The sequence below is a fragment of the Lipotes vexillifer genome, unplaced genomic scaffold, assembly GCF_000442215.2.
Source record: "Lipotes vexillifer unplaced genomic scaffold, Lipotes_vexillifer_v1.1 scaffold914, whole genome shotgun sequence".
In the NCBI taxonomy this organism is placed as follows: Eukaryota; Metazoa; Chordata; class Mammalia; order Artiodactyla; family Lipotidae; genus Lipotes; species Lipotes vexillifer.
The window spans coordinates 1,477,165-1,502,073 of NW_006780388.1; the positions used below are offsets into that span (position 1 = coordinate 1,477,165).

The 24,909-nt window shown below is 48.7% G+C and overlaps 3 protein-coding genes across 3 annotated transcripts in view; 1 reads left to right on the plus strand and 2 right to left on the minus strand.

Moving 5' to 3' along the window:
• Positions 1–1,697: 1,697 nt before the first annotated feature.
• Positions 1,698–7,664, minus strand: ZNF174 (zinc finger protein 174). Its single transcript, XM_007453492.1, has 3 exons — positions 6,826–7,664; positions 5,611–5,833; positions 1,698–2,764 (listed from the first exon to the last, which is right to left on the minus strand). The coding sequence occupies exons 1-3, from the start codon at positions 7,231–7,233 to the stop codon at positions 2,163–2,165; spliced, it is 1,233 nt and encodes a 410-aa protein (XP_007453554.1). The 5' UTR covers positions 7,234–7,664; the 3' UTR covers positions 1,698–2,162.
• Positions 7,665–10,639: 2,975 nt separating this feature from the next.
• ZSCAN32 (zinc finger and SCAN domain containing 32) lies at positions 10,640–21,687 on the plus strand. Its single transcript, XM_007453656.1, is given in 11 exon segments — positions 10,640–11,002; positions 12,320–12,485; positions 15,134–15,228; positions 15,542–15,644; positions 17,814–17,823; positions 19,207–19,262; positions 19,265–19,532; positions 19,534–19,644; positions 19,646–19,680; positions 20,830–21,565; positions 21,567–21,687. Coding segments are annotated over 11 exon segments (2,064 nt in total).
• Positions 21,688–24,389: 2,702 nt separating this feature from the next.
• The window catches only part of LOC103070362 (olfactory receptor 15), an 18,784-nt gene continuing 18,264 nt past the window's right edge, over positions 24,390–24,909 (minus strand). The window contains 1 exon segment of the mRNA XM_082930978.1: positions 24,390–24,522. Within this exon segment, the coding sequence (XP_082787104.1) occupies positions 24,390–24,522 (133 nt within the window).

Below are 24,909 nucleotides of genomic sequence, written 5' to 3' on the forward strand. Positions count from 1 at the left end.
GTGTTGTTTTAAGCCACTAAGTTTGTGGTCATCTGTTATAGCACCAAGAGGAAACGAATACAGACGTAAATATAATTAGGGAAGTTACTAAGAAACAACAGTGAAACTGGCCTGGAGAAAAAAAGGTGGTAACAGAATAAGGAATCAGGAGGCTCTGACCGGTGAGAGGCAGGGGACAGGAGTGAGATAACAGGCAGGCCTAACAATAAAGATAAACTCTTCTAACATCTAACATAATTGTTGGGAAAGGGACCTTGGATTAGATTCTGAAGGGCCACCAAATACCAGGAAGCAGGCCACTGGGCTCTCATTAAGTCTCTCTCTGCCCAAAAGATGAGAGGTTTTGTCTACTGCATTTAAAGACTGCCACCGGAATCTCTGATTCAGGCAGGAATGGGCCCCAAGGTGAAGCAGGGGCCCTCAACTCTTCAATTACTGAACACCTATTTCTCCTGGCTGGGTGTGGGCTAAGTTCTAAAGCTCAAGTGATGGAAAATCAAAGTTCTATCCTTAAAGAGATTTTAACGTATATAGCACGGTTCCCCAACCTTGGTACTACTGATATTTGGAACAGATAACTGTTTGGGGGCCGTCCTGTGCACTGCAGGATGTTTAGCTACATCCTTGGTCTGTATCTACCAGAGACCAGGAGCTACGCTCCCTTCCCCCAAGTCATAACAACCAACGGTGTTTTCAGACGTTCCCAAATATCCTCTAGGGGGCGAAACTGCTACCAGGTTGAGCGCCACTGGTGAAGTCTACCTCTGCCTAGAACTTGTCAGAGGAGGCTTTGCAGAGCTGGCAACCCTTGTGAGATGTGAGAGGGAGTGGGGGCGGCGGGTCCTAAGGGCAAAGGAAACAGTGTGTGCAAAGACCTGGGGGACAGGGCTGCCCATGTGAGCACCTGTCCCTCTGTGGTCAGAGGAACCTGAGATCCTTGGGGTAGGGGGGACACACAATAGCACAACCACAGCCCTGAGGTGGCCAGCAGTGACCTGAGGATACTGGTGCTTTAGGAAGAACGCTACCTGCACCTGTTTCCTGCTTGACATACTGCATCCTCCTACCAAAAGTCTTCTCTAAACTGGGAGATCCACTGGCTTGCCCAGTGTGACTAAGAATTATATACTGATTGGGTTATAATTTCCATTTTGAGAGAATGAGGGGTGGGATTAGATGATCTCTCAGGCCTAGTTCTAGAACTTTAACATTTTACATAAATACATTTTGTCATTTTTAGAAACTTCTTTGAGGTATAACTTACATATCATAAAATTAATGAATGTTTCAATGATTTTGGGTACTTGTTCTGAAATAATTCAGTTTTAGTATATTTTCATCACCCCAAGCATTTTGTTATTCTTAAAGCTACTGGCCTAAGTGAGAAAGGAAAGTAGGAAGGATTCCCTTTGCTGTCTTAGCAGTCTTGCTTCTTGTAGCTTTTCCTTATCACTATGGATGGGGGGTTGCAGCAGCTGTGATTTTTCTTTTACCAAATCAAAGGTGCTTTGATAAAAAAGAACCTTTAGTGTGTGTGTATGTGTATTTATTTGGTAAAAGCACTAATACTTGGAGACCCCCTCCTCACACAAACGTGTCCATACTCCCACTTCATGCTTCCTTTGTTATGAACAGCCAGGAATGACAGGAAGAATATTAGGGGATTTACATTCCAATGAACTTCTGCCTTGAAATTCTTGCAGATCACTCATCTTTATTAAAGGAGTGTGTGCAATGATAAAGATTGTCCGGTATGACAGCAAATGTATAACTATATATAGGATTTATCCTTGAACAGATTTAGAGGATAAATAAAGCAGCAGGACATTTAACATCAAGGTGTGGGGCACATCTGCAGGATCATCCTGATTCTCCCTCAGTAGTGACTCCCCGTTCACCAACAGACACCCCGGTGCTCTCTGACCCATTGCATAGACCTGCCATCTCTTCCCCCATCATCGTACATGACCCCATGCACGATCAAGTCCCCCGTCAGCCTCTTCCCGACCGGTGCCTCACCAGCCCGATGGGCACCATCACTCCTCAGGGATCTCGTTTTCTCCCTTGTAAGTCACGCAGATGGTCTTTGTGATTTACATGCAAGCGAGGGGAAGGAGAAATGCAAGTACCTTCTTCCGAACAGAGAGGACCCAGCCCTGCTTTCAGTCCCCATGGTGGAGTCTGTGATGCTGGTGAAGGTTTGAGCTCTGGCGAAAGCTTTTCCCACACTGGCCGCACTGGTAGGGCTTCTCTCCGGTGTGGATCCTCTGGTGCAGCTTCAGGGTGGACTGCCGCCCGAAGCAGTTCCCACACTCTCCACACGTGTAGGGCCTCTCCCCTGTGTGGACTCGCTTGTGTCTTTTCAGCTCTGAATTCCACGTGAAGCTTTTCCCACAGTCATCACATTTGTATGGTTTCTTCGCCGAGCGGGTCGGCTGGTGACCAAGACGTTGCAAACGGCTGCTCAGGTTTCTTTTGCTTCCCTTGCTTTTCTTCAGCTCTCTCAGTGGGTGGCTCTTCAGGGTGCCGCTGATGTATTCCAGTTCCCTGCAATGTCTCTGGTAGTGAGCAAATGGCTTTTGAGCATGCGGGGGGCTGACCTGCCTCCGTGACAACCGGGGCTCACTCACAGTCGCCCCTCTGGGTTCAGGGCTCTGCAGACCATTCCCTTTGGGCCTGCCCACTGACAACGTGCCTGGCTTTGCTCCTTTAGCCCCCTCCTGCTGTGGATTTTCCTTGTTGTCACTTTTCATTCTGGAGGCCTCTATAATTATAAAGAATATGTTTCACTTCTGGGCTTCGAAGAAAGAACCCAAGCAAAAGAGCTATGAGATACACGGCAAAGTTTCTCAAAGTGCTGTTCTCCACTTGGCAACTTGGATTAGACTTATCTGGGGCAGCTGTCCACCAAGCAGGCTGCCCCTGCTCCCCCAAGGCTGCTGAGTTAGAATCTCTGGGGGATGGAACCTGGAAGTCTGCAGTTAACAGGGGGAAGCTGGGGTGATTCTGATGTATACTAAAGTTAGGAAACAAGTTCTCCAACCCCTCCCTCCTTCCTACCTTTGGGGAAAGGTTTAAGAAAGGAGAAATAGGGAAAAGCAAACCCATCAGAAATTTCAACATTGCAAATATACCCTCACTTACATGGACACTGACCACCACTCTCTTCAAATAATGGTAAATCCAGTGAGTGTGGTATTTTCTTCCATTATGAAGTTGATAGACAGCATATGTGATTGGAAATTGGGATATGGGCCAGACATGCACCCTCATTACAGAAACTCCACAACAGTGCTATTATCCAACAGGATTCCTGCCATGTGGAAGATCTATTCAGTATGGCAGCCACTAGCCACATGTGGCTACTGAGTACTTGAAATGTGGCTTGTGTGACTGAGAAACTGAATTTTTAATTTTATTTAACTTTAATTTAAATTCAGATTTAAAAAGCAGCCCATGCAATTATGGTCAACTGTCCTTCAACAAGGTTGTCATGATAATTCAATGGAGTAAAGAATAGTCTTTTCAACAAGTGGTGCTGAACAACTGGATTTCTACATACAAAAGAATGAAGTTGGACCCCGACTCACAACACATACAAAAATTAACTCAAAATAGATCAAAGACCTAAATGTAAGGGCTAAACCTATCTCTCTTTGAACAGAACGAAGGTGTAAACCTTTGTGATGGTGGATTAGGCAATAGTATTTTCGATACGTTACCAAAAGCACAAGCAAACAAAAAGATAAATTGGACCTCCTCAACATCCAAAACATTTGTGCTTCAAAGGATACTATCAAGGAAGTGAAAAGATAACCCACATAATGCGAGAAAATATTTGCAAATTATACATAAGGGTCTAGTATGCAGATTATACAAAGAACTCTTACAACAATAAAAAGACCAATCCAGTTAAAAATGAGCAAAGGGGACTTCCCTGGTGGCAGAGTGGTTAAGAATCCACCTGCCAATGCAGGCGACACAGATTTGAGCCCTGGTCCAGGAAGATCCCACATGCTGCAGAGCAACTAAGCCCGCGAGCCACAACTACTAAAGCCTGCATGCCTAGAGCCCGTGCTCTGCAACAAGAGAAGCCACAGCAATGAGAAGCCCGGACACTACAACGAAGAGTACCCCCGCTCACTGCAACTAGAGAAAGCCCATGCACAGCAATGAAGACCCAACACAGCCAAAAATAAATAAATAAATAAATTTTAAAAAAATGAGCAAAGGATCTGAATAGACATTTCTACAAAGAAGATACACAATTGGCCAACAGGCACATGAAAAGATGTTCAACATCATCAGTCATTAGGGAAATAACTCAAAAGCTCCATGAGATACCACTTCATGCCTAATAGGATGGATGCAATAAAAAGGACAAAACATAACAAGTGTCAACAGGGATGTAGAGAAATTGGAATCCTCATAGACTGCTGGATGTAAAAGGGCGCAGCCACTTTGGAAAAGTCCAACCTCAAAAGATTAAACAGTGAGTTACCATAGGACCCAGCATTTCCACTCCTGGGTGTACACCCAAGAGAAATGAAAACAGACATCCACACAAAAACTTGTACACAACTGTTAACAGCAGCACTATTCATAATATCCCACAAGTGGAAACAACCCAAGTGTCCATCAACTGATAAACAGACGAAATGTCCACAGAGTGCAATATTATTCAGCCATTAAAAAGGAATGAAGTACTGACACATGCTACAACATGGATGAACCTTGAGCATGAGACTCCACCCTCTCTGGAATCAAATAAAAGGAAATGGAGACAGCATGCACACCCAGCTGCCTCTGCTGAGGCAGAAGAAGGGAGTACGTGTGGTCCACTTTCTTTAGGACCATGAAGGCCGTAGGTTATGGGGCGGGACCTCAGCCAGGGCCACAGTGCTTTCCTGCTGGATGCCCTAGGTCTTCTCCATTCATGAGTTTTGAGAATAATGAAATCAAAGTGTTTCGCTGAATGTAGCAAATCTTAAAGAATCTAGCTTTCTTGTAACCTTCTTCTCTAACCTGTTGACCATATCCTGTATTCACATCACTAAGACTGGCCAAAGTGTCACTTTCATTCAGTCAGAGAGACCACAGGACTGTGTGGAGCAGGGCCTGCAATTATACTGGCATTGTACCAGAGACAGATAAGGAAATGGACACGGACAATGTCACAGGAGGAGAAAGAGGCAGAACATAAAACGGAGAGGGTTTTTTTTCTCTAATTAGCAGAATCTTGTTTAGGTCCCTTCTAAACATGGGACCATTTTAAGTGACGAAACTCAGCCACAGCTTGAATAGAAGTTCATCAGTGGTTATATTTGGATTTGTCTTCACTATAAGTAGCTCTGAAAGGGACAGAAAAGTAGGCACTAGAATAATCCTGTGCACTGGATTCTCAAATAGTCATGAACAGAAAATGATAAAAGCACACTTTAGTAACACTACCATTCTAATTAGTGAAATTTGTTGGAGAATAAAGATCTACTATCACATACAATATTGAAAAAAAGCCCAATACCTGGTCTATGGCTTTTTAAAACCATGGAATGCTTTGATGGAGATAAAGGGATGATGAGAGGGAGAGAAGAGGCACTGAGTATTTACCTGTCTCAGCCAATTTGGGGGTTGGGTCCTGGAGGAGCAGGGATTTTTCCCAATGACGGGGGCTCCGCTGATCCTGAGATCCTGCCTGGGACGTCTCCTCCAGAGAGCTCTCCCTGGGATATGTGCTAGGAGTTTGCAGTTGAAAGTCTGGCAGTTCCTGTTCTCCAAGCTGGGATCCAGTTTTCTCCAAGAGCACCTTCTGGCCCTCCATACAAACAGCCACCTAGGAACAAGCCCCATGCATTAGAGCACAATTCAAGGACTGTCTGAGGGCAGCTTGACCTCTCACTGCTCTGTAATGACTGTTTTTCCCTGGAAATTTCTGATAATGGCCTGGGGATCAACCTTGAGAGAGAATGCTGAAACTCTCAAAGGAAGAAAAGGGAAGGACGTGCAGAATGACCAAAGGGAGGCTGCTTCAAATCAGCCGATACTTCCTGTCCTTAAAGCTTGGGGCTTTCTCAAGGCCTGGAGTCAAAGTCATCAGAGAGCAGGCACAAATATATCAGGGTCAGCCATGACATCCACGCAGCAGGTTCCTACCCTATGCTCACTTGCCTCCCTGCTTCTGCTGGAAACAGGCGCTGTAGGATCGGGAAGCAGTAGGGTGGGGGCCATTAAAAACCACCCTTACCTATAAATTGTTTTGCCCAAGGCTCTCCTGGTAAGGAGATCTCAGTAGTAAGAGGATTGCCCTACCCCTGTTCCCTAACTGCTTCCATTCACCAAAGCACATGATTGTTTGCTTCCTCCCTAGGCTCCTACTGTGGTCTGACTTGGGGGTGGGATTTGGAAGGAATACTAGCCAATTGAGCTGGAGTTTCCTAATCCAAAGGCAGTATGCAAGACACTTTGGACAAGGTCTAATGAAGTTCCCCCCAAATTAAATTCCTATCCAGTAGAATGACCCTGCTTGCTATGAATACTGACTGTAGAAAAACTTCAAAAAGAAAGGGTCAGGGGAGATCTGTCAGCAAAGTTTCAAGAGCCTTACTTGATCCTCTACTTTCTCACTGGATGCCTGTGGCTGGGTTTTCTGAAAACCTGTTACATCTCCCTAGGAGGGTGGAGGGAGGAGGGTTCCAAATAGAGGCCAGAAGCAACGTTTGAAATTCTGGACTCTATCTAGGGAGGGGTCCAGGAACCAAACACTAACCAGATGAAAAAGCAAGATGAAAAAGAAATCCTGGAGACCACAGAAAGTACCCTCCTTACCCACTGCTTTGGTCCCTTGGCTGCTCTGTAAAAATCTTCCACCAGGGTCACAATCTCCTTGCTGCTCATTGGACATTGATGCCTGGCCCGAGCCTGGATCTCCGGAGGCAGGATGTTCAGAAACTGCTCCAGCACCAGCAGCTCCAAAATCTGCTCCTTGGTGTGCACCTCAGGCTGCAGCCACTGACGGCAGAGCTGCCGGAGACGGGAGAGCGCCTCTTGGGGTCCAGACACCTCTTGATAAGAAAACCGTCTAAAACTCTGGCGGGAGAGCTCAGGATCGGGCCAGTCTTTTTGCAGAGCGGGCTCCCGTTTTTCTTCTAGTTTTGCTATTATATGTCTCTCTTGCTTGGAGGAAGCCTGAATGTGGGACTGCGAGCTCAAAGTTATCTCCATCTTAGCCGCCATTTTGGGGCTCAGGAGACAGCTTCTCTCTCCTTGTAAACAGCTCAAGCCTTCGGGATCATGGCCCTGAATGCTAGAAAGATGCTAGAAACGAAGCTCCTCTGAGGATACTGGAGAGGAAAGAATGCAAACAGAGCCTCCTCATTCGCTGAACTTGACCCCAAACTCCTGAAGACAACAGTCCCTGAGAGTGGGAAGAGTTTGTTTTTCTGCCAGTTTCTTGAACTGTCTTGCAAAGGAGAAAAGTCATAATGTCCTAAAAGGAAACTGGGGGAAAAACCGCTTTTATTTCAGCGGCAAGCACAAGAGGTCTCAGAGGAAAATGCGCAACGCGACCTAATGGGCTGGCAGGAATCCCTGGGAAAAGTTCAGGCTGTCATCCAGGTAGCCTGCACCAGCTCCCCCGCATCCTCCACAGGCCGACTTCCAGCATCTTGCCGGGCGCTACAGGGCGAGCCCAGGCAGGCCACGGCGCACGCTGGGGGTTGTGAGTTAGCGGAAACCTCCTGCTAGCGAGCAAGGTACACGGAGGCGCGGCGGCTGCTCACCCCCGAGGCTCCGAGGCCCAGCCGCTCCGGCCTCCGAGGGCGCCCGGCTCCGACTCCGCGCCCCAGCTGGCCCGGGGCTTGGCGAAGCTGCAGCACTCTGGCGCGCGGCTCAACTACGTGGCCGGGCGCGAGCCGGGGGTGGCGCCTGCGACGGCGGCACCGCCGACAGCCTCGCTCCACACGCCCACCTGCAGCCGACTCACCTCTCTGGGGACCGGGGACCCAGAACCCAGGAGCCAAGGCTGGGGGCCGGGCAGAAGCCGCTCGTCGCGGACACTCCCACTGGCTGCCGCGAAACTGTGCCACGGGAGAGCGCGCCTCCTCCGCAGAGGGATTGGCTCCTCGGGGGCGTTCTCTCTCATCTATCGGCTGCTGGGTCTGTCGATGCTGGCGAGAACGGCGCCCCGCCGTTGCAGTGCACTCCGGGAGTTGTAGTCCGCTGGCAAGACTCGTGAGCAAGCGCAGTGGGCGGATCGCGCGGGGGTTCGCGGTGCTGACTTCCGGCCCAGTGGCCGAGCGAGTTTGGGGAGTCGCGAGTGAGTGCGTCCGGTGAGTGCTCCGCGTCGGGGGGTTACTGCTGGCAGTCGTCTCAGAGGCAGTTGGGCCAGATCAGGGCGCCCCTCGCACGCTCGGCGGTCACCCTCCTGTGCCGCGGCCCCTCGCCCCGGCCCACCCGAGCCGGCCAGGGCTGTCCCGATCCCTGTGCCCCAGCGCGGACTCTCTCCGGCCTGTGGCCCTGCCCGTCTCACCCCCGGGAGACGGGAGCGGGAGCCCGCGGACTTGTTTCCTAGTCCACTTCAGCCACAGGACCTAACCCTAGCACCGAGTGCACGGGAGTACTCAGGGCATCCTTGCCGAATGAAAAGGGAATCAGCCTGGCCTTCCCTGGTGGCGCAGTGGTTGAGAGTCCGCCTGCCGATGCAGGGGACACGGGTTCGTGCCCCGGTCCGGGAAGATCCCACATGCCGCGGAGCGGCTGGGCCCGTGAGCCATGGCCACTGAGCCTGCGCGTCCGGAGCCTGTGCTCCGCAACGGGAGAGGACACAACAGTGAGAGGTCCGCGTAACGCAAAAAAAAAAAAAAAAGTGAATCAGCCTGACTACCCAGCCTCATCCTGCTTTCTGCTGAGTGTTTGGGTTGTCGCCAGAGAGAAACACATATTTGAGAGAGGAGTATTTTAAAATTAACGATGAATGGGATATTAGGGGTCAAGAGGAGTGCAGGCTCTGCCTTCTGCATGTAACTAGGATAGCACTCATTAAATTATTCTTCATCCAGAGAAGGTGTGGGATTTATGAAAATGTGTAAGGCAAGGATACAGGTTCTAGTCCTGACCTTGCTGCTGGGAAACTATGCTCTGTGATGCTCCTTTTTCGTTAAAAAGGACTGTTCACAGTAATGCCTTTGCTTTCTCTATCTCTAGCCCCTCCTGCCTCACTGAGATGTAAAGAGAATACAAGTGAAGACAGTTTAAGTACTTTGTAAGAAAGGCAACCTGAATCCATGTTTTTAAAAGTAATTTCTTTACTCCTGTAAAAGAGACTCAGGCCTCTGGAGGAGAAGGAATGGAATGGAGAGTGGGACATTAACTGCAGAAAGCTCCAGTCTTACATCCACCAAATTTAGCAATTTCCAGGAAATTCGCAACTTTTTTCACCCCAACTGTATGTAAAATCCCAGAGAATTTTGACAGTCCCAGCCTATGTGAGTTGCCCATTCCTGGGGTTGGGGGAAGGGTACTGTAATGAACAGCCCCACCAGAGACAATGAAATAGAGAGGGGCCTTTTCATAAAAGGAGAAGATGCTGCTGTCAGAAGTGGGAAGGAATGCTGGAAAATAAAAGCAAACCAGAGCAATCATTTCTTATCCTCACTGTGTGTGTGGTGGTGGTGGGAGGGAGGAGGGTGTGATAGTGATGAAGAGATTAATACTTTTCCCTCCTTAAGAAAAGGTGGCAATTGGGAGGCTGGGTCCAGGCTTCTGAGGGTAGGGAGGGCAGAGACAAGACCCAGGCACGTAGGGAACACAAGAAGGAACAGCTGGACTACACTGAGGAACAGTTTGGGGAATTTACAGAAATTTGGTTAGGGAGAAAACTATGTGTTTTTTGGGGGTTTTTAAAATTTTTTTATTTTTAATTTTTTTGCAGTACACAGGCCTCTCACTGCTGTGGCCTCTCCCGTTGCAGAGCACAGGCTCTGGATGCGCAGACTCAGCGGCCATGGCTTACGGGCCCAGCCGCTCCGCGGCATGTGGGATCTTCCCGGACCAGGGCACGAACCCATGTCCCCTGCATCGGGAAGAGAAGCCCGAAAACTATGTTTTTTGATATTTTTAGTACTTTGGCTCCTTGGCTTGGATTGAAGAGGGAGTAAAGGAAAAGGATAGAAATAAACCATAAGGGGCTTCCCTAGTGGCGCAGTGGTTGAGAGTCCGCCTGCCGATGCAGGGGATGCGGGTTCGTGCCCCAGTCCGGGAAGATCCCACATGCTGCGGAGCGGCTGGGCCCATGAGCCATGGCCGCTGAGCCTGTGCGTCCGGAGCCTGTGCTCCACAACGGGAGAGGCCACAACAGTGAGAGGCCCGCGTACTGCATAAAAAAAAACAAAACATAAGAACTAGAGTGGAGGAATATGGGATGGTTTCATGCTGTCTTTTTCGATTCTTTTCAGCCTCAATGAGCCTTTTTCAAGTGTGCGTCTGAGTCTGCATGTCTATGAAATGCTCATGTCTCTGATTCCAGAAAGACACACTTTTCACTGGTATCCAGGAGACCCGCTTCCCAGTGATAAGAAAAGAGATGGAATCTGATCTGTAGGATGGAAGTGGCAACCAGTAAGCCAGTTCGTTGAAGCAAACCATGGCTACAATAAGGAGTTCCCAGGCACACCTGTCCCCAAGCAAGGACTCCACACAGGGACAGAAATCAGCCCTGCACAACAACGGCCCTGACTATGAAGCTTCCCGCCAGCGCTTCCGGCAGTTCTGCTACCAGGAGGTAGCTGGTCCACATGAAGCTTTTAGCAAACTCTGGGAACTCTGTTGTCAGTGGCTGAGGCCTAAGACACACTCAAAAGAGCAAATCCTGGAGCTGCTGGTTTTGGAGCAGTTTCTGACCATCTTGCCAGAAAAGATCCAGAGCTGGGTGAGGGAGCAGTGTCCAGAAAATGGTGATGAAGCTGTGGCTCTGGTTGAGGATGTACAGAGAGCACCTGGGCAGCAGGTGAGAAAAGGCAGTCAGAACCTTGTGGTTTTAGTCATGAAGAAGTTGGTGTGAGGAGCTCAAGAATCCAGTTACTGGAGAGGCGCTTAGCTGAGAAATGCCAGAAGCTGTCTGCTGCCCAGAAAGTATTAGCTATCCTGCTTTGGTCCTATGCCCTTGGTCTATGGGAAGAATTTCTCATTTGCTGAAATAACTTAGACATTCATATATTCACTGAAACCTTGGAGTCACTAATTAAAGTGAGATAACACTCTCCAAAACAAGGCGAGGAAAAGGACAACAATCCTTCACTCAGCAGGTCAGGAAAATTAGAGATGTTGTTGAATTTAAATCTAATCTCTCTTGCTAGAAGGTTCCTTGAAGGAGTGTGTCATGTGTCGTATACTAAACAAAGTCATATTAGAGCCAGTCCTTGCTGCCTGAATTAAGTGGTCAGTTTGGGACAGTGATGAGTTTCACAAAATACCTACTTGTAGAGGTAAGGACTCGGTCTGAGATCCACTCAGTGTAATGTCTTGTATATTTTGGGAGAAGGGGGGTGTGAAAGGCACAGGAGAAGGAAAAGAAACATGAGGGCTTCAGTTGTGGGAGATTCTGTGGGAAGAAGGCAGCTGAAATCCAGGTCAGAAATCTGGGAGAGGCAACAAGTAACGGAGGAGTGTGGGTCAGAGGAGTGCCAGCCTGAACGTGACTGTGGCCAGAGCAGGAAGCAGCCTGCTGGCGCCCGAGTCTGCATGGCTGGATCAGGATGTGCTTGCGTTTCCCAGCGAGGAGGTGGATGTGCACACCAGCTGTAGGAGCAAGAATGGTGAAGCGGGTGTCGGTGAAATTTCATAGGATTGAAAGGTTTTGACATAATTTGGAGGGGGGAGCAGTATGGCGGTGATGCATTAGAAATGGGGGAAGTTAATTTAATATCCATGGTTTGGAGACTATTAATAATAACCAGGATGGATGGAGAAGGGCAGTGGAGCACATGTACGAAGTTAAGAGTTTGGAGAGGGGACCTAAGCAGAGCGGGAATCCCTCTGTGCTGACAGTCATCCTGGTCCCCGTTCCCCTTGCCATTTCTGTGTGGACCATCTCTCCCTTATTGTCCACCACCATTTCAGGATCACACTCTTAATGTGAATGAAAACAGTACAGGAATGTAAGGGTTAAAACGGCTATTTGAAACCCATCAGGGGGGTGAAGGGGAGAGCAGGAAGTGGAGGTGAGAAGCAGTAAGGGAGGTGATACCCCAGCTACCTCTCAGTATCTCTCCTCTGTCACTTTAGACAGGAATTTGTAGTGACAGATGATGGGGTCTGTTCTCAGGTCCCGGAATCTGGGAAGGACTTGAAAATGCCCATCGAGGAGACGGCCTCCTTGGGAGCAGCCAGAGAATCACTGAGATCCCACCTGAAACAGGGGGTTCATCCAGAAGAATGGACTGTGAAGGGGTCACAGAGCTCACCCCAGAGACCGTGGGGACAGTCAGAAGGTAAGCAGAAGCCTCTGCCCTCCCCCAAGGTGTGAGGGACAATCATCTCTCGGAAATGCAGGTCTGAGCTCCTGCAAGTTGGCCCCTGGGTTCCAGATTAAATGCCTTTGAGATACATCCAAAAATCAAGTTTTCAAATTATAGTTGATAGTACTAGCACTTAAAATGTGGGTGGAGATCCTTTATGTGTTAGCTTAATTCTCTCTTATTACAAGTTAATTCTATTGCTTCTGAATCAGGTGTTACTAAAGGTGAGCATAATTACCTCACCTTCTACAGAGCGGTTCTTCATGAACTTGAATACAATCCCCTTCCATCCAGCTTAATCTCTTCCAAAATACATTTCTCCTATTCGTTTTTCCTTTCTACCAGTGCTTTTTAAAAAATTTGTCCTAATTTTTTAGAAAAAGGTTAATTAAAAATTTAATTAAATTTAATTGATCTCAAATTCATCACCTAATGTAAAATTAGCCACTCAAGTGAACCATTCAGTTGCATCTAGTACAGTCACAATGTTGTACTATCACCACCTCTGTCTCATTCCAAAAGTTGCATCCTCCCCAAAATAAACGCCATGCCCATTAAGCAGTTGGTCCTCATTCTCTCTCTTTGTATTTGCCTGTTCTGAACATTTCATAGAAATAGAATCCTACAATATATGACCTTTTGTTTCTAGCCTCTCTCATTTATCACGTTTCCAGCCTACGAAGTATCACTACTTGGTTTGTTTTGGGGGCTGAGTAATATTCCATTGCACAGATAGACCAAGGCTCTATCTTTCTAAGTCTCTTTCTGTGAAGCACTTTGGCTGCATACATTTCTAGATTATCTAAAGGCCACTGCTGCCTTTTCTGTGTAATTCAAAGCTGCCCTTACAGGTTTGTAAGTAATTATTTTAAAGCCACCTTATCTTTATTTAACTCAGATCCTAAAGAAAAGCACTGTGTCTTCATGCTGTTTAAAAAGGCAAGCTTCTGTTGATGAAATGAGAAACAGTCTTAAGAGTTTATCTGCTTTTGTATTTTTTGGGGGGGTAGGAGTTTATTAATTAATTTATTTATTTTTGCTGTGTTGGGTCTTCGTTTCTGTGCAAGGGCTTTCTCTTGTTGTGGCAAGCGGGGGCCACTCTTCATCGCGGTGTGGGGGCCTCTCATGTTGCAGAGCACAGGCTCCAGACACGCAGGCTCAGTAGTTGTGGCTCATGGGCCTAGTTACTCCACGGCATGTGGGATACACCCAGGCCTGGGCTCGAACCCGTGTCCCCTGCATTAGCAGGCAGATTCTCAACCACTGCGCCACCAGGGAAGTCCCTGCTTTTTGTATTTTTTAAGTGAAGTAAATACACTATCAATATGTTAGAAAACTTTGCCATTTAGAATTTATTTACTTTTTTTTTTTTTTTTGCGGTATGCGGGCCTCTCACTGTTGTGGCCTCTCCCGTTGCGGAGCACAGGCTCCAGATGCGCAGCCTCAGCGGCCATAGTTCATGGGCCCAGCTGCTCCGTGGCATGTGGGATCTTCCCGGACCGGGGCACGAACCCTCATCCCCTGCATCGGCAGGCGGACTTGCAACCACTGCACCACCACGGAAGCCCCAGAATTTATTTACTTTTAATCCTTGGGAACATCTGTGCTCTTTGGTGTGTGATTTCTGAGGCTCTGGGGTCTGAGTAAAGGGGGCAGGACTCACTGTGTTCCATGTTCTGCAACCTCAGCTCACCGTACCTGTGGGCTGCTCCCAAGTGGTGAAACCTCCCCAGGGGTCAAGTTCCACTAATAAGTTATCAAAATGTACCATTTTCTTTGTACTATTCTTGAAGATGGGGATCTGGAAAAGAATGTATTATCTTGGTCTGAAAAAAAAGAATCGAATTCCTGTGGTATTTTTAAGAGCACTATAAGGGATTTCCCTGGTGGCACAGTGGTTAAGAATCTGCCTGCCAATGCAAGGGACATGGGTTTGAGCCCTGGTCCAGGAAGATCCCACATGCCGTGGAGCAACTAAGCCTGTGTGCCACAACTACTGAGCCCATGTGCCACAACTACTGAAGCCTATGCTCCTAGAGCCTGTCCTCTACAACAAGAGAAGCCACTGCAATGAGAAGCCCACATACCACAACAAAGAGTAGCCCCCACTCGCCGTAAGTAGAGAAAAGCCTGTGCATAGCAACGAAGACCCAGCACAGCCAAAAACTAGATAAATAAATTAAAAAAAAAAAAGCATTATAGTCATCTCTGAGTGGTTGGGCAATGAGACATTCCCTCCCCTTGCTCCCAAGTATTCTATTAAAATTTTTTAAAAATATACTATGCACATATTTCTTTAGAATGAAAAAACCTTTTTTTAAAGCTATTATGTCAGGAGAGATCTGGTGAAAGGAACTTCTTAACACATAGGCCATTGGCTGTGGCAGTGGTCCTGAAACTTGACTATGCATCAGACTCACCTGAGGGCGTGTTAAACAGATTCCCAGGCCTCACCCCCAGAGTTGCTGATTCATTATATCCCAGTGGGGCCCAGGAATATGCATCTCTGATGAGCTCCCAGGTACTGCTGAGGCTACTGGCCTGGGGACCCCACTCACAACCTCTGCTCTGTGGCTGTTATGTGGAGACTGCCCTCTAACAGTGGCTGTTTTCTCCCCTAGCCTGGCTTACTCTGCAGGCTCCCAGGAACCTTCCTCAGAGGAGGGGTCTTGGAGACCAGGAGACAGGTGCTGTGCTCCACATAGCTGGGGCCCAGGTGAGCTATGGTGGATTTGTCTCTTGAAGTTCCCCTTTCATCTTGCGCTCACTCTCAGCCTAAAGTCCCTTCTTTTCTAGAAATGCTGGAAAGATTTTTACATGGTCCAGTGAGTTTCTCTTGGGTTGTTTCCTTGTTCTGTCCACTGACATCATCATATGGCTCTTTACCCATCCCGATCCTTCTCTTGGAGGCCTGACCTCTCCCTGCCTTGCTTTGCCCCTGATCTGATACCCGTGGTCCTGTCTCTGCCCCACCCCAAGCTAGAGCGGTGCTATTTTATCGGTAGCAGCAGACCCCTGTGTTGTTACAGGGACACGCGACGTGTGAGGACAGAGCCATATCCCTCTGTCAGGAAGGGCAGATACACCTGGGCCCTGAACAGAGGGCCCTCTACAGGGATGTTACACAGAAGAGTGACAGAAACGACTGGCTGGGTAAGGATCCACATTCCCTCTAGGTCCAGAGTGAATGTGTTCAGTTGTCTGGAGACGGAGAGACCAAGAGAACCCAAGAGGAAAGGAGACAGAGAGGCAGTGGGGAGCCTGTTGGGTGGGGGGAAAGAAGGAACAGGAACATACTGAGAGGTGACAAGAGACACAGAGAAAGGAAGACACAGAGAGGGACAGAGTGATAGAAGGAAGGGAAAGCACGGGCTTATGACAGGGGCAGTGGGGACAGAGCGTGTGGGAGGCAGAGGATGGGGGGGAGGGAAGATAGCAGCTAGGGAGGCACAGGCTGTGCTGGGAACAGGGGAGAGATGAGTGAACTTGTGCTCACACACACAGCTGTGATAGGTCCTGGGGAGCAGAGGAGACTGAAAGACAAGAGAATCCAACCATGATAGTCTACTTCTATGCCCAGGCCCTTGAGGAGGCAACCAGAGCCCTTTTTCAGAGTCTCTGGACCGATCTCTTGCCTTTTTTCAAATCAGTTTTGCCCCATCTGGGCTGCTCCTCCTCAGAGCAGCCTCCCCGACCATCAGATTCAGAGACAGATGCTCTGCAGCCTTGATGTCTCCTCCCTGCATCTCCACATGCAGGGTTGCTCATTCACGGTTGGAAGGATATCCTGGGCTGGATCAGAGAACACGCAGGGACCCCAGATATGCAGGGCTGCAGGGCAAGGAAAAGGCCTAAGACTTCCACAAGGGAGACTAGAGTGAAAGCCCATGAGACACCAGCAAACAGGGAAGAAGAAATCAAGGGTGAAGCACAAGAGCCAGACTCAGCAAATGGGACAGAGCCTGGCCCACCCTGGGCGGCCGAGGACACCAGGACTCTCCTGTCTGTTCTCAGCAGCCTCGGTTTTATGAGAAACGGCAGGAGCACCAGCAGAGCAGCCAGCTACATGGGGAAGTCGCTGAGTTCTTGTGTGAACGAGGTTTCCACCAGACTCTGGAGCAGCATGAACCAGTTCAGAAGCCTCTGGGCCAGTGACTGTCGAAGGAGGGGAGGCTGCAGCCAGGCACCCTGTGCCCTTCAGGAGGAGAAGGAAGCTCTGCTGGCCTCACAGGGCTCCTCCAGTTCTCCCAGGAGCTCGGCAGACAGGGCTGTTGAGGCCAAAGGGCCAAGCCAAGGGCCATGGAAGCACAAAGAGGTGAGGCTCGAGGACACAGTGGGGGGCTCAGACAGCTACAAATTTTTTTTTTTTTTTTTGCGGTACGCGGGCCTTGCACTGTTATGGCCTCTCCCATTGCAGAGCACAGGCTCTGGACGCGCAGGCTCAGCGGCCATGGCTCACGGGCCCAGCTGCTCCATGGCATGTGGGATCTTCCCGGACCGGGGCACGAACCCGTGTCCCCAGCATCGGCAGGCAGACTCTCAACCACTGCGCCACCAGGGAAGCCCTGAGACAGCTACAAATTTGACAGGAAGCAGCCAGTCCAGGAAACTGGAGCCCCCACACCTACAGCCAGCTCCAGAGCCACTTGGGTGAGGGCCTCTCGGCACACATGTCCTGGTACTGTCACCTGTAAGCAAACCATGCCACCACTTTGTGCCTTGTCTTCCAGCTGTAAGTTGAGGGCTGTTCCTGTTCCCTCACTGCTGGGGAAATGCTGGGATGAAGGCTCTAGTGGACACCCAACATAAAGCCATTCACTCGGCCACCTGCAGGTTACACACAGGGAAAAGCAGTACCTAAACCATTATTTTGTCTTGGTAACCCAGGGGATTTTCTTTTGAGTTGTGAAATTGTAAAGCCAAAGCCTGGGCTGTTTCTGTGACCTAAGAAGTAAATTGTGTGAGTAGGTGTTATATCTAGATTTTGTTAATGGAACATAAAAGAACGAAGCTAATGTTAGCCTGGGGAAGGAGCACTGTGTTCTCTGTGGAAGGTGGGTGATGTCCTAGCTGGAGCCGCTGGGTGGATTCAGAGAGCTGTCATCTTAGTCTGGGAATCAGGTTCCATTGTAGCTGCAGGGCAATGGGGCAGGATAAGAGTGATGGAGCATGTGGGAACAGAGGGTGGGCTGCACTTTTAATTTGGGTTGCAGGGTAGTTCTCACCGAGAAAATGACATTAGAGATGTGAAGGAGAAGGGGTGAACTGTGTGGCTCTCTGGGGAGACTGTAACAGTCGGAGGGGATCACCAGTGCAAAGGCTCTGAGCTGGAGGAGCCTGGGCAAGGAGGCCAGTGTGCCTGGTGCAGACTGAGAGGGGATGAGAGTAATAAACGAGGTCAGAACCAGATCACGTGGGGCAGCACTACTGAGTGAAATTGAGAGCAAGCGTTTAGAAACTTTTATAGCAATTTCACACTGCTGCACCATCTAACTGCATATTCAATGTATTTTGAAAAACAAAAAAACCTGGTTCTTCACAGATACTTTGAGAAGCACTAACCTAGGGCCTCAGGCCCTACATAGAGGACTTTGTAAGGACTCTGGCTTTTTCTGTGTGAAATGGGGTAGCCTTGCAGGATTCTGAGCAGAGGAGTAATAGTTTTAAAAGGATCACGTTGAGAATTTCAATTTATTTGACATTTAACTCTATTTAAACACGTGTTTGTGTCTCCGTTTTGTTACGGAGACCTTTGGAGGACTGTGGTCTTCTTGAAGGCAGGGTCCATGTCATATGACAGTTGCATTTCTCAGAAACTGGCCTGCTGGCACTCACACAGGTTAGTTGAGTTGAATGAAGAGGAGGGGCCCACTCTGACAGCTGGATTGAGAGAGACTGTAGGAGGTCCAGAGGAGAGTCAAGACCAGGTAGGCGGCCACTGCAGTAATCCAGGCACAAGAAGACAGTGGCTCGGAGCAGAGTGGACTAGAGGGTGATGAGAAGAGGCTGCGTGCCCTTCAGAGCATCGTGACCAGGTGTGATCAGAATGCATTTGCTAGGACGGCTCTAGACAAATGAGCCCTCAGCCACCGGCCCAGATGGGCAGCCCCTGAGGGGCCTGTGCTGAGTGTTCTTGAGTAACCAGCCTTCCTGAACTGCTCTTCCCAGACCTTTACTACTTATTCTCACCTTGGGACACTACCTGCAGTAATTGTTTCTTGCATACACAGGGATGACAAGAGATACAAACAGATGTACAGGAGCCAGATCAGGAGGGACTCAGACATCAGAGGTGGGACTTAGCAGAAGTATCCTATCCTCTCTTGTGAATCTTTGCTTCCATCCAAGTCTTACCTGTTCACCAGGTCCTCTTATATGGCCACTCACCCTCAGAGATTCCCACCACCCTGGAGACAGACAAGCACAAGGCTTATCGTGAATCATCTCTCAGGGGAAATTAGTGGGACTCAGGATAAAGAGAAATAAAAGCAGAAGCTTTGGTAAAGACTCTACAACCCCTCCTCAGCTGGAGAGGATTTCACTGGAAGTTGTTGCTTTAGGAACAAGCGCACAGTGAGATCTCCCCAGGAACAACAGTAGCCAGCATGGCATAATTTGAGAGACTAGGATGTGGCTTCCTGGGCTGCTAAAATCCTGCACTGCGGTATTGGCCCACCCTGCTCTGGTCACTGAGTTGTCTCCTGGCAGCAAGTGTGCACTGGGGCTATGAAGAGACCAAGACACTCCTGGCCATTCTCAGTTTTATGAAAAACTCCAGACCCATCAGCAGAACAGCCAGATCTCCAGGGCCTTGGTGGAACAACTCCAGGAGCAAAGCTTTCTGCAGACCCCAGAGCAGAATCACGCCAAGTTCAAAAGCCTGCAGTCAAGTTCCCGCAACTTGAGGAGAGGCTATGTGCCTGAGCCTTGTATCTTTTACAAGGAAACTGATACCCTTTCCAGCCCCTGGGCCTCTGCACCTACTATGGCAAGCAGTACTGATCCTGGCCAAGAGGGAAGTTGAGGATAGAGAGCTGAGTCAGCAGAATGGGGGGCCCACAGAGGCTGGAGAAGGTACCACCGTGGATGGTGAAGACTGGCAGGAAGAGGATTTCAGGGATCCTGGCCAGGAGGGTTGGCCTGCCAGACCTGTTCCCAAACAGACGTGGTAAGACTCTTGGCTTTGACTCTTGGTCAAAGCATGGGAAAGTCCACTTAGGGCCGTTAGCCTGGCATCACCAGAGAGCCATTCTGCTCCTGGCCTTGTCATCATCTTGATGTAGACCTGACCTAGGCCAGAGAGTCTTGGTTTTCATGGTTAAGGATTATGTCCTTTGCACTTCAGAGCCCCGATTTTGCTTTGCTGGCCTCTTTCACAGGGTCCGTGTCATTCTTCCCCATGGATTTGCACTTACTTTGCTTCCATAGATGGCCAGTCAGGTCTCCAGCCCAGACTCTCTCTCCTTCTCCAGCACTGACCCTCCTTTCAAATCTAAGCCTGGGCTTCCCAGATGCCCAGCAACTTGCCTTCTTCCTGTTTGAGATGGTTAAACCCGGGGTGGCCTTTTGTTACTCTTCCCAGAAGCCAGGCCATTCAAGAACTGAGACAGATGACAAAGAGCTTGACTCCTCGACTCATTTTGTCGTGTCAGAACATCCAAAAAGAGGTGCAATAGGAGCAAAGTGGGTGGATGGAGTTTTGGGTATATTTACCTGTGATCATAGAATTTGGAGCTTAAAAATATTACAATTGGAAAATAAAACTCAGGTTTTTAATTAGCAGAAGCCTGAATCACATGAGAATTCCAATTAGTTTTTCTTCTTAATGGTAGTTTAGTTGTAATTCTTTCCTCATTCCATTGTTTTCCTGCTCCACAGTCTGATGTATTTCTTTTTTTTAAAATTTTTAATTAATTAATTTATTTATTTATGGCTGTGTTGGGTCTTTGTTGCTGCACACAGGCTTTCTCTAGTTGTGGTGAGCGGGGGCAACTCTTCATTGTGGTGCACGGGCTTCTCATTGCGGTACTTCTCTTGTTGCAGAGCACAGGCTCTAGGTGCGCAGGCTTCAGCAGTTGTGGCACACAGGCTCAGTAGTTGTGGCTCGTGGGCTCTAGAGTGCAGGCTCAGTAGTTGTGGCTCGTGGGCTCTAGAGTGCAGGCTCAGTAGTTGTGGCACAAAGGCTTAGTTGTTCCGTGGCATGTGGGATCTTACTGGACCAGGGCTTGAACCCGTGTCCCCTGCATTGGCAGGCGGATTCCTAACCACTGCACCACCAGGGAAGTCCCGACAGTCTGATGTATTTCTGTTCTTGCAGGTATTGAGATCAAGAGTGGAATTACAAAAGAGAATTGGAAATGGGATGATACAGAGGAAGCAGAAATGAGCAAGCCTTTTCAGAGAAAGTCCAGTGAAGTATTCTGGCATTCTGAGCTAAAAAGAGGCTGGGCGGGTGCTCCAGTGTCAAGAAGGCAACGAAGATGTTCTCCAGGAGAGAGTGATGAGAAACCCCCATCCCAGAAGAGGATGAGTCACCAGAGACTTTGTACTGGGGAAAAGGCCTGTACACATTTCCTGTGTGGGAGAAACTGCTCTCAGAGTTCTCCCTTTCACCACCAGCCAGTCCCCAAAGTGGAAAAAGCTTCTAAATGTCACGAATGTGGGAAAAGCTTTAGCCGAAGTTCTTATCTTGTTCGACACCAGAGAATCCACACGGGAGAGAAGCCTCACAAGTGCAGTGAGTGTGGGAAAGGCTTCAGCGAGCGCTCCAACCTCACTGCCCACCTAAGAACTCACACAGGGGAGAGACCCTACCAGTGTGGGGAATGTGGGAAAAGCTTCAACCAGAGCTCCAGCCTCATTGTCCACCAGAGGACCCACACAGGGGAGAAGCCTTATCAGTGCACTGTCTGTGCAAAGAGATTCAACAACAGCTCCCAGTTCAGTGCTCACCGGCGAGTCCACACTGGGGAGAGCCCACACAAGTGTGGGCAGTGTGGGAAAAGCTTCAACAATGGCTCCCACTTGAGTGCCCACCAGAAAACCCACAAGGGAGAAGCCTTACCAGTGCTCTCAGTGTGAGAAAATCTTCACTAAGAACCCTTCCCTCATCCACCATCTGGGGGTACACACAGAAGAGGTTCCCATATCCCAGGAAGGAAGGCATGTGCTATGAATGTGGAAGAAACCCGACGGATCAATTCCTTACGTCAACATGTGTTTCTCGGCGCTTCCTTCTGCTTGTCGAGAATTCTACTGGGCAATCCCCAGCTTAGCTATAGGTTTATTGACAACCGGATCTTAAGAACCATGTCCAGGAATAGGAATCAGGGTAAGAATGCTGAACTCTTTCTGGCTCTGCTTGGGACTCCTGGGTCCTGCCTCATTGTCGATTTCAATTCTGTTTGAAGGGGACAAGGCTACAGGATCCATAAGTCCTGCCAGGAAACCTGGGTATGACTGTTCCCAACAGAGAATGGGGGGGCTAGTGGCCTGAGCACTGTTTCTGGGCCATGTCAGAGAAGAAATTCTCCACCCTCATGGGAAGAACATCTAGAAGTTAACAGCCTGGATGTATTCTAAACCAACAACTGACCTCTGACACCTAGTGTTAGGTACTACTGCTAACTTCTGAGCAGATCACTACTCTGTAATCCAGCCACCACCAAAGAAAGAACAAAGGAAAGGAAGGAGAGGTTAAGCCACTGGGCAATATTAAATCTGTTTCCCTTGGTGACGTAATCTCAGAGCAAGGGTAACATCTAGGTTAATCTTTGTAAGATTCCTCATTTTACCATCACCTCCACCCCGGTTCCTGGTTTATTGTCTCTTATAGTTAACACTTGCTACAAGCTTATAACCATTACCACTTCTTTTGACAATAAAGGTGTTTCTCCCTCTACTTCTTTGGCCTTTGGTTGAAATTTTCTCCATTAGAAACTTTATTCTCATGCAGAAGACTGCACGGTCCTCAAGAGGATCCAAGGGTAGAACCTGCTTCGGGACAGTAGGACATGCAGAGAAGGAATAAGGGGCAGGAAATAGGGAGAGAAGGAATACAGTTGGGTTGGGGAGTAAGGAAAACACAGGGGCTGCAGGCAGCTCTGACTACAGGTGAAAAGAAGGCTGGGTGTGAGGAGCATGAAGAGCCAAAATTAAAGCTTACTGATCCACAACAAGGCATAGATGTTTAAGCTTTTGTGAAATCTCTATGATAAAATGTGAAGGATGGGTAAGTTGTCCATGGTTCTTGGCCTGTGCATGCAAGTTGTCAGTACCTTGCCTAAGCTTTGTTGAAAAGCAAGTGTCGTGGTCTCTGCTTTAAGCCTTCTTGAGGAATTACAGATGAGCAAAGGAGAATGTATACTCTACCTCAAAGCCAAAAAAAATTTTTTTTTAATTTAGAAAAGGAGAAGCAAAGGCAGGACAGAAAAATATACTTCAGTGTTTCCTCAGCTTGAGTCCCGCTTGGCCCATCCCACAGTTCTCTGCATACACGGTCCTTGAACATGGCCCAGTGGAAAAGCTATGCAGGTCAGTTCCCAGAGTCACATACTTACCTCTGCTCTACAGAGAGTGGGAAAAAATGATACCTTAGGAAAGCTCAGGCAAAGGCAAAGAGATGGGCTTGAATATGACCTGTTGGGGGACAGCCTGACTTCACTGGAGATCATGGTGGGGAAGAGGGGGACAGCCCGGGGTGGATCAACTACTGAAGGGCTTTGTACACCAGCTCAAAGAAGCTGGCTTTGATAAGTGAGGAAAGCCAGTGAAAGTCAATGGAATCGCTAAGGAAGCACAGGTACACAGGCCTCACAGGCAGGTTCCTCCCACTCCTGGGTCTGCGGTAACCAGGGAAACTGGGATGCAACTGTTGAACTCCTTGCATTCTTAGATTGCCTCCACCGTCCAAACTGCTTTATCCTGTAGTCTGCTGGGTAGGAGAAAGAACACAGAGTACTAGAGCGCCCAGCCCTTGCCTGTCAGCCTCTCGGGAGGGTCTGGAGCAGACAGTAAGAACTGGAGAATACATCCAGTTATTCATTCATTCAGGAAACATTTGATTGCCTATAAAGTACCAGGTATTACACAGAAGCCAAATACAAAGCAGTGAACAAAACACACTGTATCTTCCTTCCAGAACCAGCCTTACTGGACCCCTCAGAAATACAGCACAAGTCAGGCAGCACACCCAGCCCCCAAGCCCCAAGATCTGAGTTCCAGCTCCGCAGGGCCACTCTTCTAAGTTCCGAGTTCTGATAAACCCAACCTGCTTCTGAGTTCTGATAAACCCAACCTTTCCCCCTACTCCCTGTGTGGTCGCTGCTTCCTACAGTTACCACCTCTGTTACCTTAGTGTCTAGGTCCCACTGACAAATCAGCCTGATCACTGCACCAACCACTTGAGAATAAATTTGAAGTAGGTTGTACAAAAGGCAACACCCCCAAGTCTATCCATTTCCTCTGACATGTAACTTATACTCCTGCTTTGCTTCAGCCCTTCAGATATCCATTGAAAAGCCAGTTTTCCCCTGTACGTTTAATACTGGGGCTCTCCATATAGTGTCTGTACATCCCTTCCTCACTGAAACGTTTTAACTCATTGATACAATTTTTCAATTGACAGCATGCCTTTTTTCCAAGGACTGCTAACCACTTGCCACAGACAGGATCAAATAAATATTCTCACAACCCAGAGAAGTAGCGCGAAGCCTGCACACCATTCCCTTTTCACACATCTGCTGTGGTTCCTCAGCCTAAGGTGGCTGATGGGTGGTCACAGCCAAAGCCAGAGCTGGGCCCCTCAGGCCTCCTACCCAACTTCCTTTCCTCTTGCCACCTCTTGTCTGCCTCTCCTGTGAGGGACTGCCTTACCGGTCAGTTTGGGAACAGCCAGGACTCCTGGGGTGCTGGGTGAGACTGTGCCCATGTCATCGCTGACACCATCACAGGCGAATCCTCGCTTTCACCAGCCTCCTCACAGTCCTGATGCTCGTCCTCGGCTCGGCTTCTGGGTAGAGACAAAGAGAAGGACTGAGTGCAGGTCACAGGACACTAGCAATTAACCTGGCTACTCCCTGTGATATGGAAGTTAGCCTGAAGGATTTTGAACTTGTGCCACCCTGTTCTGGCATCTGGAGAAAGCTGTGGTCCTGAAGCTGCTCGGGCATTCCCTGTACAGTTGGCCATTCTAGTGGCACTTCTGGAGTTTTTGATAAACTGGGGATTTACTGAGATTTCCAAGTAAAGTCTGGGTTTCCTGGTAGCCCCAATGCACACCTGCTATCATAGGTTTAAAGTGACTTGCATAGTGACTAAAGTGAAAGAGCTGGATTTTGAACCTGGGTCAGATCAGTTTCAAAACCTTTAATTTTTCACTCTCACTCTCAACACTCTT

Bases quoted from the DNA above. Each gene is read 5' to 3' on its own strand.
- ZNF174 (XM_007453492.1), bottom strand. From the start codon at position 7,233: ATGGCGGCTAAGATGGAGATAACTTTGAGCTCGCAGTCCCACATTCAG. The intron at 5,834-6,825 runs GTAAGGAGGGTA...GCTTGTTCCTAG, and splicing joins CCAAGGGACCAAAGCAGTGG to GTGGCTGTTTGTATGGAGGG. The intron at 2,765-5,610 runs GTAAATACTCAG...TTATAATTATAG, and splicing joins CCCCAAATTGGCTGAGACAG to AGGCCTCCAGAATGAAAAGT.